This window comes from Myotis lucifugus, unplaced genomic scaffold (genome assembly GCF_000147115.1).
Source record: "Myotis lucifugus unplaced genomic scaffold, Myoluc2.0 scaffold_150, whole genome shotgun sequence".
Classification (NCBI taxonomy): domain Eukaryota; kingdom Metazoa; phylum Chordata; class Mammalia; order Chiroptera; family Vespertilionidae; genus Myotis; species Myotis lucifugus.
Window position 1 is genome coordinate 2,097,271 of NW_005871198.1, and position 14,296 is coordinate 2,111,566.

The window sequence follows — 14,296 nt, forward strand, 5'->3', positions numbered from 1 at the left end:
ATTTAGTGCAATATTTAGTCAATGTCTAAACAGCTTTGGCAATAAGCTTTGACTGTTAATTGCTTTTGTTTGAACCTGGCTAATGATTGGAAGCAGCCTTCTAAGGCACTGCATTCCATTCCAGTGAAGTTCATTGTATTCACTGAGGTCCAAACCACCAATCCTTCCAAAATCCTTTGTGGAGAAGTAAATAAATTCAATGCTGAAAGATTTCCTTCAAGTAAGTAGGGATTTTAGAAATAAGAAAAGCTCTCTCTCTCTCTCTCTCTCTCTCTCTCTCTCTCTCTCTCTCTCTTCCTCTCTCTCTCTCTCTCTCTCTCTCTCTCTCACACACACACACACACACACACACACACACACACACACACACACAAACACACATTTCTAGATGGGCAACATTAAGGAGAGTATACAGGAATGTTGATACATGATAAAATATTTTTAAAGTTCTTGAAAATGCTTACTTATGTAGTCTTACAATCGTTGAATAATAAATTTACCTAGTCATGTGAATAAAATCCCAGTCTGGCAACCTTATGTTGCAAGGGAGTCACCCTCATCTCATTGGTAACATTTCTATCTCCACCCTATTATCATTAGGAAAAGGAATGCAAACTTTTGATTGGCTAGGTATAAACATATACTATGACTCCTGCCTCAATTCCCCAATAAAAGCCTTGCCATAATCTTAATCTCTAATTTTGTTACCATGACTTTCCATCTTTCTTGGGTCTCTGTAATAGTTGGTTGTATATCTGCTCCTTCGGTTGGAACAACCAATAACTCAGATTTACGCCCCCCTCTGTGGAAAGAGATCCCAGGTAAGTTCAGTGACTACAGGGTAAGAATGAAAAGTGGCTGGGTATATCTTAAGAGAATGGGGACCTATAAATCCTAGTGAACCAAACAGCCAGGTATTTTGAAAAATCTTCACACAGAAATGACCAAGGTTTTTATGGGGATTGCCTCTTCAGCATGACTGGCTTAATCATTCAGGTAAGAAATGACTCTCTTTTTCATTTCATGAATTTTCAAAATAATGTAAACTAAAAAGATATTAGATTTCTAAAAATTGGTTATGGCTCTCTCTCTTCACCAACTCCATTTTCTTTTCTCTTCCTCCTCCTATGGCTCCCATTTTTATCCTCATTTTTCTGTACCAAACATTTATGAAATAATCCCTGTGTTCAGGATTTTGTATCTAGCACTGGCCAATAGAACTTTCTTCCTTGATAAATATTATGTGCGGGCACTTTCTGGTAGCGTAACACTGGCCACATATAACTATTGAGCACATAAAATGGGGATAGTGTGACTAAGGAATTGAGTTTTAAATTTTATTTAATTTGAATTAATTTACATGGTCCAAGTGACTAGTGACTACTCTCTGGAGAGCAATGTGCAAGACAGTGGGCATTCACTAAGGCAAAACGCATGGTTCCAACCTCTAGAGACTGAAACCTGTTGTGTGATTTGTGATGTGTGTGTGTTTGATGTGTGATGTATGTGTGAGTGACACCAAAGAACAGAGAGAAAGGAAAGAAAGGCCCAGCCAGAGCAGAGATACAGTGTACTCAGGGGGCAAATTAGTTGCACTATTGGGTAAGAAGGCCAAGTATTTGTGTTTGGAACAATAAGAAATATAGAAATACTTTATTTTGTGAAGAGATACAACAAAAAAAAAAGTTTGTTTAGGATTACCAAGAACGAGTGTTAGACTAACTAAAGGAAGTAAATGGAATGGGTATGACCAGGTTGGACACTTTAGAACTAATCCAGGTGTTAGGTATAAACATTGATTAAAGAGTGGTGAAGAGAGGCAAAGCAAAAATTCTTTAAAGGGAAAAAAAAGACAAAATTCTGGAGCTGGCTATAAAGGAGGGAAGAAGAGTTAAAGATATCTAAAGGAGTGGTGAAACCGAAAAATACCTTCTTTTTCCAACAGAAAGAGGAAAGCTCACCAAGACTTATGTTGTAGGTGATGAATTAAGTCTCAGGCAGGTTCAGTTATGGTGACTTGAGATCACAGATGGAGAAGCTCTGTAGGGATTTGACAAAAACAGAACTGGAGCTCTGTGAGGCTGCAGGTGTTAGGTACTAACAGCATCTGGGTGTTGGCGACACAAGGCCATCCTTAGGGCCAAATCAATGAGTCATTTTAAAAGGAGAGAGAGTCTTGCCTGTCTGGTGTTTCTCAATGGTTAGCACTGATCTGTAATCCAGGAGGTCACAGGTCAGGTGGGGCACATGCTCCAGTTGCAGCTCCATCCCCAGTGGGGGGCTCTCTCTCCCTCTCCCTTCCTCTCTGAAGTCAATAAAAATATATTTGAAAATAATAAAATAAAAAGAATAATGAATTTGAGAAATTTACATCTATTAACAAAACCACCCAGATCTTTACTCTCGCCCATTTGAGGGTAAGCAGGTCAAAAAGAGCAAGTGGGGGACTAAAACAAGAAGGTAAGAAAGAAACAAAATAGGTTCATATTATCTTTACCTCCCTCTCTTCCTGTAAATTTACTGACACAAGGAGCTAAAAATGGCCATCTTATAGTCTCAACTTCCAACGTAAAGGAACTATTATTGTTTCCCCTAGAAAAAATATTCTTCCTTTGAAATTAAGATCATGAGATGAGAACCACCCAAAGTCTCAGGCACAAGAAGCAAAAGTTTATTAGTGAATCATTAGGAATAATAGTGATGACTGACACTGTGATTTTCACTCCTTGATTTTGGAAACCGTAAGTCAGGTCTATAGAAGAAATAGCACCATGGATTAGTCTTTGATAACTAGCATATGCCAAATCTGGAAGCCATTGCCCCAGCCACACAAGTATGGTAACTGATTCCGCAAAGATCATTCCAGCTACTTCAGAATGATGGGACATGGTCAGACCAGTGAATTCCACAACATGAGCCTATTTCTGCTCTGTACTTTGTTTTTCTTTTTTTAAATATATTTTTAGTAATTTCAGAGATGAAGACAGAGAGAGAGAGAAGGGGAAAGAGAGAGAGAGAGAGAGAGAGAGAGAGAGAGAGAGATATCAATGATGAGAGCGGCTGCCATACGAGGAACCGAGCCCACAACTGTGACTGGGAATCGAACTGTGACCTCTGGGTTCATAGGTCGATGCTCAACGACTTATCCATGCTGGCCAGACTCAACTGTGTTCTTTCAGGAAGTGCCAGTATATCATGCAGAAGCATCTCTAAATCAAACTCAATTATTTTTTCTCAGACAACTGGTCATATGGAATTGCCCATGAAGCCAGAAATAAGGCCTGGGATAGAAAAAGCTGAAGGCATATGGGTCATGGGAATCTGAGCCATTTTGTCAGGCAGCTTCCTTGTGTTTACAGGGCCTGTTCAAAATCATCCTTTTATATTCTACTTCAATTTAGTGATGGGCTTGGTGGTCAGATTACGCCCTTTCATGCTGGGCAACTCAGGTTGCATGGTAACTTGTTAGATCATGGTCAGGCATATAAGAACCAGTAACAAGGGAGAAATTGTTCCTCAAAAGGAAAGCCATTATTTGAAGAGGATTCTAGAGCTTGAATATAAAATCCTAATAGTCTGGCCTGCAATTCAAACATAGGGGCCCCCCGAAGGCTCCAGATAGCATCCTTGTCTTACATGAATACTTCAAGCACCATTGCTCTGTTGGGTCATATGGTTCAAGTGACAGAGCAGATTTCATGGCAGCCAGACTAGTGGCAGAGAGTTCTGTTGTGCTGGGTCTCACTAAAATGAGCAGCTTTGGAGGAACCAAGATGGCAGCATAGGTAACACCTGAACTTGCTGCCTCGCACAATCACATCAAAACTACAACTAAAAGACAAAATGGATATCACCCAGAACCACAGGAAGGCTGGCTGAGTGGAAGTTTGACAACTAGAGGGAAAGAGAAAAGCGCACTGAGACAGGTAGGAGGTGCAGAGGTGCGGAAGAGTGGAGGTACGGAGGCGTGCAAAACGGGCTGGCAACTTGGTACACTGTGGTCTTTTACAATCGGGAAGGAGATACAAGCTCCCAACTGCTCTGAACTCCAGTTCCGGGTGAGATTCTGGGGACCCAGACTGATACGGGGAGAAACTGGACTGTCTGGCATCGGGCCAGAAAATGAGGGCAGTTTTCTCTCAGAGGTGCTCGCAGCTATCATTGTTCCTGCACGGGCCTCGGGACACAGAGACCCAGGGACCTATCTGGGCAGGGCTGATGGGCAACCATTGCTGTTTGCACTGCCCCATGATTCCCTAAGACCCCGCCCCACCCAATTTACAATCCCACCCAAGCTATGCACAGAGGCTTTTGCATATGAATGGACTGGCCTTTTGCAATCTAAAACCTAACAAACTGCAGCTGGGTCAAAGAGCCCCAGAGCTTCAAAAAGAAGGCCTAAGGCTCATCAGCAGCCTGCATTGCTTCACAGCTGCGCCTCATCTGGGCACCTCCAAACCCCAAACAAAGAGAAGGAATCTGCAGATCTCTCTATAGCACCTGCTGGGTGGCCTCAGGCAGTGGCTGACTTTGCACCTCCTTGGAGATCCAAGAGCCAGTGTACCCAGTGGTCAGAGTGAGACCACACCAGGTTACAACTCTTCAGATCCATAAGAGACACACTCAGGGGGCAGACTCAGTGAGCACCAAAGCCCCACTGAAGGAAGTCCTGCCCCATAAGGGTGTTTCCAGCACAGCAGTTCTCCCATTGTAGACACAGCTGGTCCTCACAGCCAATTGGGCTGGAGGTCAATTCCTCCCAGTGATACCAAGAGCAATCAAGGCATAAGTACAACAAGACTGTGCACACAGCCCACAAAGGGGTGCACCAAGAGTGTTCACCTCAGGTAATTAGGGAGGCTGAGCCACTGGGCCCTATTGTTGAGGGATGTTTAATGAACCGAAGATGCAGAGATAAGACAAGCACACAGGCGATTGATGCTGGACAGAGGGCATGTAGCAACTCTGTACCCTCAACCATTGCTTTTATTGGGGTTTGGCACGAGATTAGTGCATCAGCAGTTAATCAACAAAATTTTGTTTTGTTCTATATTACAATAGCGCATTGAAGACAACTTGCAGCTGTGCATTCCCTTTCTGCTCTACCCACGACTTTTTAATCTTATTCTTTCTCAGGGAGGTAAATGTTCCGGGAACTCAAGATTGTGTACAATCTTGACCCAGCGTGACTCCCTTGCAAGTCATGTGGTGAACATTCACTTCTTCTTGGCAGGACTTCAGATCCTTGTTTACAAATATCCAGCTACACCCTATAGGACACCTAGCACAGAAAGCCACTCTATCAACACAGGGAAGCAGCCAAAATGTGGAGACAAAGAAACAGGTCACAAATGACAGAAATGGAGGAAAGCAAACTACTGGATATAGAGTTCAAAACCACGGTGATAAGGTTACTCAAGAATCTTCTAGAAACCTGCGAGAAATTTAGTGAGACCCTCAAGGATATGAAAAAGGACCAAGTAGAAATTAAACATACACTGACTGAAATAAAGAATAATATACAGAGATCCAACAGCAGACTAGAGGATTCCAAGAATCAAGTCAAAGATTTGAAATATGAAGAAGCAAAAAAACCTAATCAGAAAAGCAAAAATAAAAAAGAATCCAAAAATATGAAGATAGTGTAAGGAGCCTCTAGGGAAACTTCAAGCGTACCAACATCCGAATTATGGGGGTGTCAGAAGAAGAGAGAGAGCAAGATATTGAAAACCTATTTGAAGAAATAATGACAGAAAACTTCCCCTACCTGGTGAAAGAAATAGACTTACAAGTCCAGGAAGCGCAGAGAACTCCAAACAAAAGGAATCCAAAGAGGACCACACCAAGACACATCATAATTAAAATGCCAAGGGCAAAGACAAAGAGAGAATCTTAAAAGCAGCAAAAGAAACTCAGTTACCTATAAGGGAGTACCCATATGTCTGTCAGCTGATTTCTCAACAGAAACTTTGCAGGCCAGAAGGGAGTGGCAAGAAATATTCAAAGAGATGAATAGCAAGAACCTACAACCAAGATTACTTTACCCAGCAAAGCTATCATTTAGAATTGAAGGTCAGATAAAGAGCTTCACAGATAAGAAAAAGCTAAAGGAGTTCATCACCACCAAACCAGCATTACATGAAATGCTGAAGGGTATTCTTTAAGAAGAGAAAGAAGAAGAAAAAGGTAAAGATAAAAATTATGAACAACAAAGTGACAACAAATACATATATATCAACAAGTGAATCTAAAAATCAAGTGAATAAAAAATCTGATGAGCAGAATAAACTGGTGAATATAATAGAATCAGGGACATAGAAAGGGAGTGGGCTGACAATTCTCGGGGGAAGGGGATGTGGGGGGTGCGGGAAGAGACTGGACAAAAATCGAACACCTATGGATGAGGACAATGGTGAGGAGGTAAGGGCATGGGGTGGGTGGGAACCGGGTGGAGGGGAGCTATTGGGGGGGAAAGAGGAACAACTGTAATAATCTGAACAATAAAGACTTATTTAAAAAAATTAAAAAATGAAATGAGCAGCTTTTCAGGCCACTACATATGGGTCTGCTCAAATGAGGCACACATGGCCTTCAGACTTCAGAGGCCACCAAAGCTATGGGCTTATTTATCAGCAGTAGTTGCAAAACCCAAGATGAAATGCAGATACATAGAAGACTAGAGGTAGAGGTGTAATTTTAGAAAACAGTCTGGATACTGTGAGGTCAAAGATGGCTGTATATATACAGTACTCTATTGTGTACTTGTTTCTCATAAAAGTACAGGGTAGCAATTCTGAAACTATTATATTGCATGTATCCCAGGTTGAACAAAAAAATAATATCTGTAGATAATAAGATCCTGGATTATCACCACCAGCGAAAAAGATACAAATATACTAGTAAGAGTGGGGTCAGGGCAAGTGTAGCATGAGCCATTGGTACTGGCTTAGAGTCAGATATGTTTAACACCTATACAGACTGATATATACAGAAATAAATATAGACATGTGTGTATATATGGGTTAGCATACAGACATGTGCAAAATAAAAGGCACATCAAAAAATGGTAAAAATAATGGAAATCATAAATCAAGAACATCACTTTTATGTGAGTGTGAAAGAGAGAGAATCTTAATAATCAACTGAAAAACAAAAAAGGACCAAATTTTGGAAAGAGGCAAAGGACGTGAAAAAAGTTTGGCAAAAAGATATCCAAGCCCTAACCAGTTTGGCTCAGTGGATAGAGCATCGACCTGCGGACTGAAGGGTCCCAGGTTTGATTCCAGTCAAGGGCATGTATCTTGGTTGCGGGCACATCCCCAGTAGGGGGTGTGCAGGAGGCAGCTGATTGATGTTTCTCTCTCATTGATGTTTCGAACTCTCTGTCCCTCTCCCTCCCTCTCTGTAAAAAATCAATAAAACATAAAAAAAGATATCCAAATGTCACTTAAACATGAAAAAAGGCTCTACTTTCTTTATTAGGAAGTAAATTAATATCAGGTTTTGTCTCATCCCTTGCTAAGCAGAATGCCCTTGGTTATGATTGACTTAGACCAGCCCTCTTCATATACTTGTCCTCCCTTAAAACATCTCCCAGTACACAAGCTAGCTATCCTATCTAATAAAAGACAAAAGGGGTAATTGACCGTACCTTCGCTATGCTTCCCATTGGCTAATCAGGGCGATATGCAAATTAACCACCAACAAAGATGGCGGCTAATTTGCATATGTAGGTGCCAAGCGAAAGAGCGAAGCTGGCTGGCCCCAGGCAGGAGCAGTGAGCGAAGGCCGGTGTGGCGAGCGAAGAGTGAAGAGTGAAGCCCGCCATGCCGGCCCCTCCCGGCAAAGAAGGAAGGCCTGGGTTCCGGGCACCAGAGGAAAACTGGTGCCAGCAGCCAGGGGAAGGGGCCCCTGAGGGGGCCCAGACTGCGAGAGGGCACAGGCCGGGCTGAGGGACCAACCGAGTGCACAAATTTTTGTGCACTGGGCCTCTATTGAAACAATAACAGGGACTTACTCTATAAAAATGCTTTTATCAGGCAGGATGGATCACATCTGTTTAGATCGCTTATTGCAAATAAACATAGAATTTATGGATTTATGATGTTGAGCTGATGATGAAAATTAATTTCATAGGCTTTTTTAAAACCTGTCTTAGTAATAGAACATAAAACTGGGAATCCTAAGAGTGGAATCATTGCCTTTGAGGACAGTATATTTGCATATGCTGTTCAGAACATGTCTTTTAAACCAAATGCAAATTGCACATTCGTGCAGGAGAAAAAGACAATTAGGATGCAGTGTCTGAAGCCTTCTTTCCTTCCAAAATCAATTCTGTGTATGTCTGCTTCTTGCTTGTGTCCTAAAAATTATTAATAAGCTTCGGGTTGGGAAAAATTTCAGATTCATGTGAATCTGTTTTGACAGTTATATTCTTTGTGCTAACCTATTCATGATAAGAGAAATACAAATTAAATACATGCTGGCATGCCATTTCTCTACTCAGAAATTAGCAAAAATCAACTACTTAAAACCTTTATTACCCCACAGAGGAAACTGGAGGTACGGAGGCGTGCAAAACAGCTATCTTTTATTAGCCATCCTATATAATAAAAGGCTAATATGCAAATTGTCCCCTCAACTGGGAGTTCGACCAGGGGGGCGGGGCCGGATCGCCAACCTCCAGAGTCCCCTCCTCCTGCCCAGCTGGGCCCGATTGGTCCTGATTGGGGCCGGCCAGCTGGACCCCACCCGTGCACAAATTTGTATAAAATAAAATAACATATATGTATTCTCACTTTCTAATAAAACTATTTCACAATAAGTATCTATTCATAGGAAAGTGTAAGGAAATATACAGGGAGGTATCAGGCACCCTTTACCTAAACTCCCTCAATGTGAACATTTTATATTATCAAACAAAAGTATTAATATTGGTTCAAGCCATACAGCTTATTCAGATTTTACCAGTTATACCTGTACTCATTTGTGTGCCTGTATATATATGTGTGTATCTCTATGCAAATTCATCACATGTGTAGCATTATATAATCATTATCACAATCAAGATAATGAGTTTTACTATCACCACAAGACTTCCTCATTCTACCTTTTTATACCCACATTTAGCCCATCCCTTCCCTACCCTGACCCCTAGAAATGACTAATCTGTTCTTCACTTCTTAAAAAAAAGGTCTTCACTTTTAAAAGAAACTGCCAAATTATTTTCTAGATTGGTTGTACCATTTTACAGTCCCACCAGCAACATACAAATAAATATACTTGCATTTGTGTTATCACTACTTTTTATTTTAACCATTCTTATAGGTATGCAGTGATATCTCATTGTGGTTTTAATTTGCATTTCTTCAATGGCTAAAAGATGCTAACTAAACATTTTTTCATGTATTTACTTGACATCTATATATCTTTGGCAAAATGGCTATTCATGTCTTGACCAATTTTCTAACTTGATTACTTTCTGTTGAGTTTTAAGAATTTGACTCTAGACACAAGTCCTTTGTTGGATATGTGGTTTGCAAATACTTTTGCTTAGTCTGTAGCTTATCTTTTCCTCCTCATAACAGACTCTTTCACAGAGGGAAATTTAAAGACTTTTTCCTGAGTCCCATGGATCAGTTTTCCTTTTATGGCTTATCTTTTCATCCTCTTAACACTATTTTTCAGACAGCAAATTTTTGAAATTTTGCAGACTCCAATTTATCAAATTATTTTTTATGAACTTTTACTTTTAAGTGCTCAGGGATTCAAGTCTAAGAATTATTTGCCTAATCATAGGTTTCAAAAATTTTTTATCCTCTTTTATTTAGAAGTTTTATAGTTTTGTGTATTAAATTTATCTTCCTGATCTACTTTGAGTTAATTTTTGTATAAGGCATGTGAATTACTCTGAGGTTTATTTGTTTGCCTGTGGATGTCCAATTGCTCTAGCATCACTTACTCAAAAATCTACCCCTCCTTTATTAAATTGCCTTTGCATCTCTGTCAAAAATTACTCATATTTGTGTAGATTTATTTCATTTCCCTATTCTGTTTCATAATCTATGTGCCTAGTCCTCCAACAGTGCCACATTTTCTTGATTTCTGTGGCTATGTATACAGCCAGGGAAAATGACTCCTCCTGCTGTATTCCTATAGTTCAAAATAGTTTTTAGATAATATAGGGTCTTTCTCTTTCCATATAAATTTTAGAGTAAAATTCTTTATATTTGAGGGAAATAAACCTTGTTGAGCTATTGATAAGAATTAGGTGGAACCTATATATAAATGTAGGGAGTATTGATATCTCTACTATATTAAATTATCCAAACTATGAGTATGGTATGTCTCTATAAGCAATTAGGTCTTCTTTGATTTATTTCATCACACAGATTCCTTACATGTTTTCTTATATTTTAACTTAAATATTTAAATTTTTTGAAGTTATTGTAAATGGCACTTAAAAAAATGCTGTTCCCATATCTGGCTGGCATGGCTCAGTGGTTGAGCATCGACCTATGAATCCAGAGGTCACAGTTCGATTCCCAGTCAGGCCACATGCCCTGAATTGTGGGCTCAATCCCCAGTTGGGGCTTGCAGGAGGCAGCCGGTCAATGATTCGCTCTCATCATTGATGTTTCTATCTCTATCTCCCTCTCTTTTCCTCTATGAAATCAATAAAAATATATTTTAAAAAAGAAAATTACCTACAATACAAGGTGAAAAAACAAAAATCAATAGCATGTTTATATATTAACAAGTGGAAATAGGATTTTTAAAATATATATATTATTATTGATTTAAGAGAGGATGGGAGAGGGAGAGAGAGATACCATCAATGATGAGAGACAATCATTGATAGGCTGCTTCCTGCATGCCCCACACTGGGGATGACCACCTGGTTCATAGGTAGATACTCAACCACTGAACCATGCCGGCTGGGCTGTAGGTAATTTTCTTGTCCTTCTGTTATTGATTTCCAGCTTGATTTCACTGTGGTCAGAGAACATTCCCAAGTGCTTGGCCAGAGAAAGCAGCTTGTCTTGTGACTGTTGTGCATTCCTGTTGGGCAGTTTCAGGTTTCTGGGTTCTCTGGCTCCGTGCTGCTTGGACCAGTTCCACACAGGTTTAGACCGGCTTTGTGCAGGTGCAACTGGCAGCTGTATTGCAGTTTAACCTGTACCCCTTACCTACTGCCTTGGGCTTCAACTCCTCTGCTGTTCCCTGGGACACCTGTAAGAAACTGTTTGACACTCCGACTTGTGCAAGCAGAATGGCAGGAGAGTTCCTACCCTTTGGGTCATCTTAATCAGTGGATGATTAGACAAAATTCCGCTCACTTTTTTCTTTCAAGGCCACTGGGTCTTTCATAATAATGGTCTTCATTAGTTCCAAGACAATATTAAGCAGCCATATCCTTAGTGGAGGCAAGCCAACCATCTCTTCCTGTATTAGCTTATCCTCCTTTCCTTACTTTCTCCCTCCTTTTTTTCTGTAACCCCAAATAAACTACCTTTACCTCAGATCCTACTAATGTGGGATTTGGGTTAACAGGTCTGACATACAAGTCTGGGCTTGCACATTACTGACATGTAAAAAAGATCTGGTAAAGTAAAAAATACCACTAAAATATCTTTCAAATTCTATCTAAAATTATTTACTTTATACTTTTAAGTTACTAAATGCCATCCAATAGAGATGAGTTTAGATCAACAGCTATCTTTTAAAATACAATACCTCTTGCCCGGCCTGTGTTGCTCAGTGGTTGAGCATTGACCCATGAACCAGGAGGTCAGGGTTCAATTCCCAGTTAGGGCACATGCCAGGGTTGTGGACTCGATCCCCATTGTGGGGCATGTAGGAGGCAGCTGATCAATGATTCTCTCATCATCAAGGTTTCTATCCCTCTCCCTCTCCCTTCCTTTCTCTGAAATCAATAAAAACATATTTTTAAAAAATACAATACCTCTGGAGATGACATATAATTCATTATTATAGTTAATATGAAAGACAGAAATAAATTTAGGAAGAAACCAAGCATTACTAAAAAGTCTAAAGACTGATATATAATCAACATTATTTACTTGGAAGATCATTAACAAGATAGGTACCTCATTATCTTTATTTCTCTCCACCCTATCATTTTTAGTAAAGATAATAAAGAATTTTTATTAGCAGATGTGCAAAAAAAATCATATGACTTCCTCCTCCAATTTCATTAACTTCTTGTCATAATTTTAATCTCCAGGTTAAATACCAGGACTTCCCATTTTCCTGGGCTTGTGTAGTGATTGGCTGTAATTTTGCTTCTTTTGCAGTAGTATCCAGTCTCTCAGATGCATATCCCCCTCTGTGGAAAGATTGTCCTGATAAGCTTAGTGATTACAAGATAGAAAATGGAAAGTACATCATTAATTTCTGGCATTACCTTGAAAGACAAGGAGCATATAAAATCCTATTGAATGAAACAGCCAAGTATTTTGAAAAATTTGCACCAGAAAATGAACAAAATATTTTGTGGGGATTACCTATACATCATGGGTGGCAATATCATACAGGTAAGAATGACTCTTTTTCATTACAATGACCCTTTGACTTAACTGAAAATTAAATAGGAAGCATTACCTTGTATATATAACACAACTTTTGTGAAAATTGATTATATGCCTTTTTCCTCTTCCCACTCCTTTTCCAACTATTTCCCATATTCCTCCCCATCTATCTTTCTCCTCATTCTTTCCTAAACTAATTTTATCAAGCATAAAATTATGGAATTCCCCAGTTTGCATGATGTTTCTACTCAGCAACGCCCACAAAACTGTGTGCAATAATGAAAAACTTACCTTTGCACTGTCCAGTAGGGGAAAGGAGACCTACTGTGCTCATGTGTTATTATATATGGCTAATGGGCACTTGAGATGGATAATGCTTCCAAAGACCTGAATTCTTAATTTTATTTAAATTAATTTAAATTTAAATAGTTACAAATGGCCACTGGATTCTTCATTCACTGAGACACAGCATATTAGACCTAGTTCATTCCATATCAACAACTATTAATTGAGATGCTACTAGGTGCCAAGCCTAGTTCTAAGTCCTGGGGAGTACACCCATGAGCAAAACAGTTAAGGCAATATACTGTACATTAAATACACAAGGGTACATAAAATTAATTTCCATTACCTACAGTTCTAAATGTGTTTAAGTAATCATGTAGACTGGAGTGACAAAGCATAAAAATCCTTTGCAGGTAAACCTTTCTATCATATGTTCTCTTCCTGAAAATTATATCTCCATTCAGGAATGAAAGTGAAGATTTGTATTGGAACAAAAATATCATAAATCCCAAACTCTCTTGATCTGGCTAACAATGGCATTCAAGAAGTAAGGGACCCTCACCATCAGCTTCCAGAAAATTGTACTGAAAGAAAAGAATCAATGAGAGAATGGGTAATTTTGTGGAAAAGATAGGAGATGAGACTCTGCAAGGTCTGATCTGTGATAGCATCCTGAGCTGGCATTACAAGCAAGTTCATCAGGGGGATCTCCTGACACCTACTATAAGTCCTATTCCTAGGCAGTCCTTAGCATGGAGAAGAAAAATATCTGAACTCCTGGGACATGGTTGAGGAGGATCCCAAACCTCTACTAATAAAAGGGTAATATGCTAATTAGACCAGATAGACCGACGTCTTCCAGACAAAACCACGGTGGCAGGGGCCGAGGCAGAGGCAGTTGGAGCAGTTAGGGGGCGATCAGGCCAGCAGGGGAGAGCAGTTAGGGGTGATTAGGCCAGAAGGGAAGAGCAGTTAGGGGCAATCGAGGTGGCCGGCAGAGGTGGTTAGGGGCGATTAGAAAGGCAGGCAGAGGCAGTTAGGGGCAATCAGGCAGGCAGGCAGAGATGGTTAGGGGCAATCAGGCAGGCAGGGGAGCAGTTAGGGGCATCAGGCAGGCAGGCAGATAAGTGGTTAGGAGCCAGTGGTCCCAGATTGCAAGAGGGATGTCCGACTGCCGGTTTAGGCCCGATCCTGTGGGCCTAAACCGGCAGTCGGACATCCTCCGAGGGGTCCCAGATTGGAGAGGGTGCAGGCCGGGCCAAGGGACCCCTACCATGCATGAATTTTGTGTACCGGGCCTCTAGTCTTCCTATCTAACAATAGAGAAACATGGTAATTAACCATAACTTTGTTACCCTTCCCATTGGCTAATCAGCGAGATATGCAAATTAACTGCCAGCCAAGATGGCGGCCGGCATCGGAGGCAGTGAAGCGAACAGGAGGTTTGCTTGCTCCAGTGA

General features: G+C 40.4%; 1 protein-coding gene across 1 annotated transcript in view; it reads left to right on the plus strand.

The window, feature by feature from the left end:
• Positions 1-699: 699 nt before the first annotated feature.
• The window catches only part of LOC102428192 (protein LEG1 homolog), a 24,266-nt gene continuing 10,669 nt past the window's right edge, over positions 700-14,296 (plus strand). The window contains exons 1-2 of the mRNA XM_014461106.1: positions 700-821; positions 12,318-12,557. Of these exons, the coding sequence (XP_014316592.1) occupies positions 710-821; positions 12,318-12,557 (352 nt within the window). The 5' untranslated portion in view covers positions 700-709. The remainder of the gene's footprint in view (positions 822-12,317; positions 12,558-14,296) is intronic.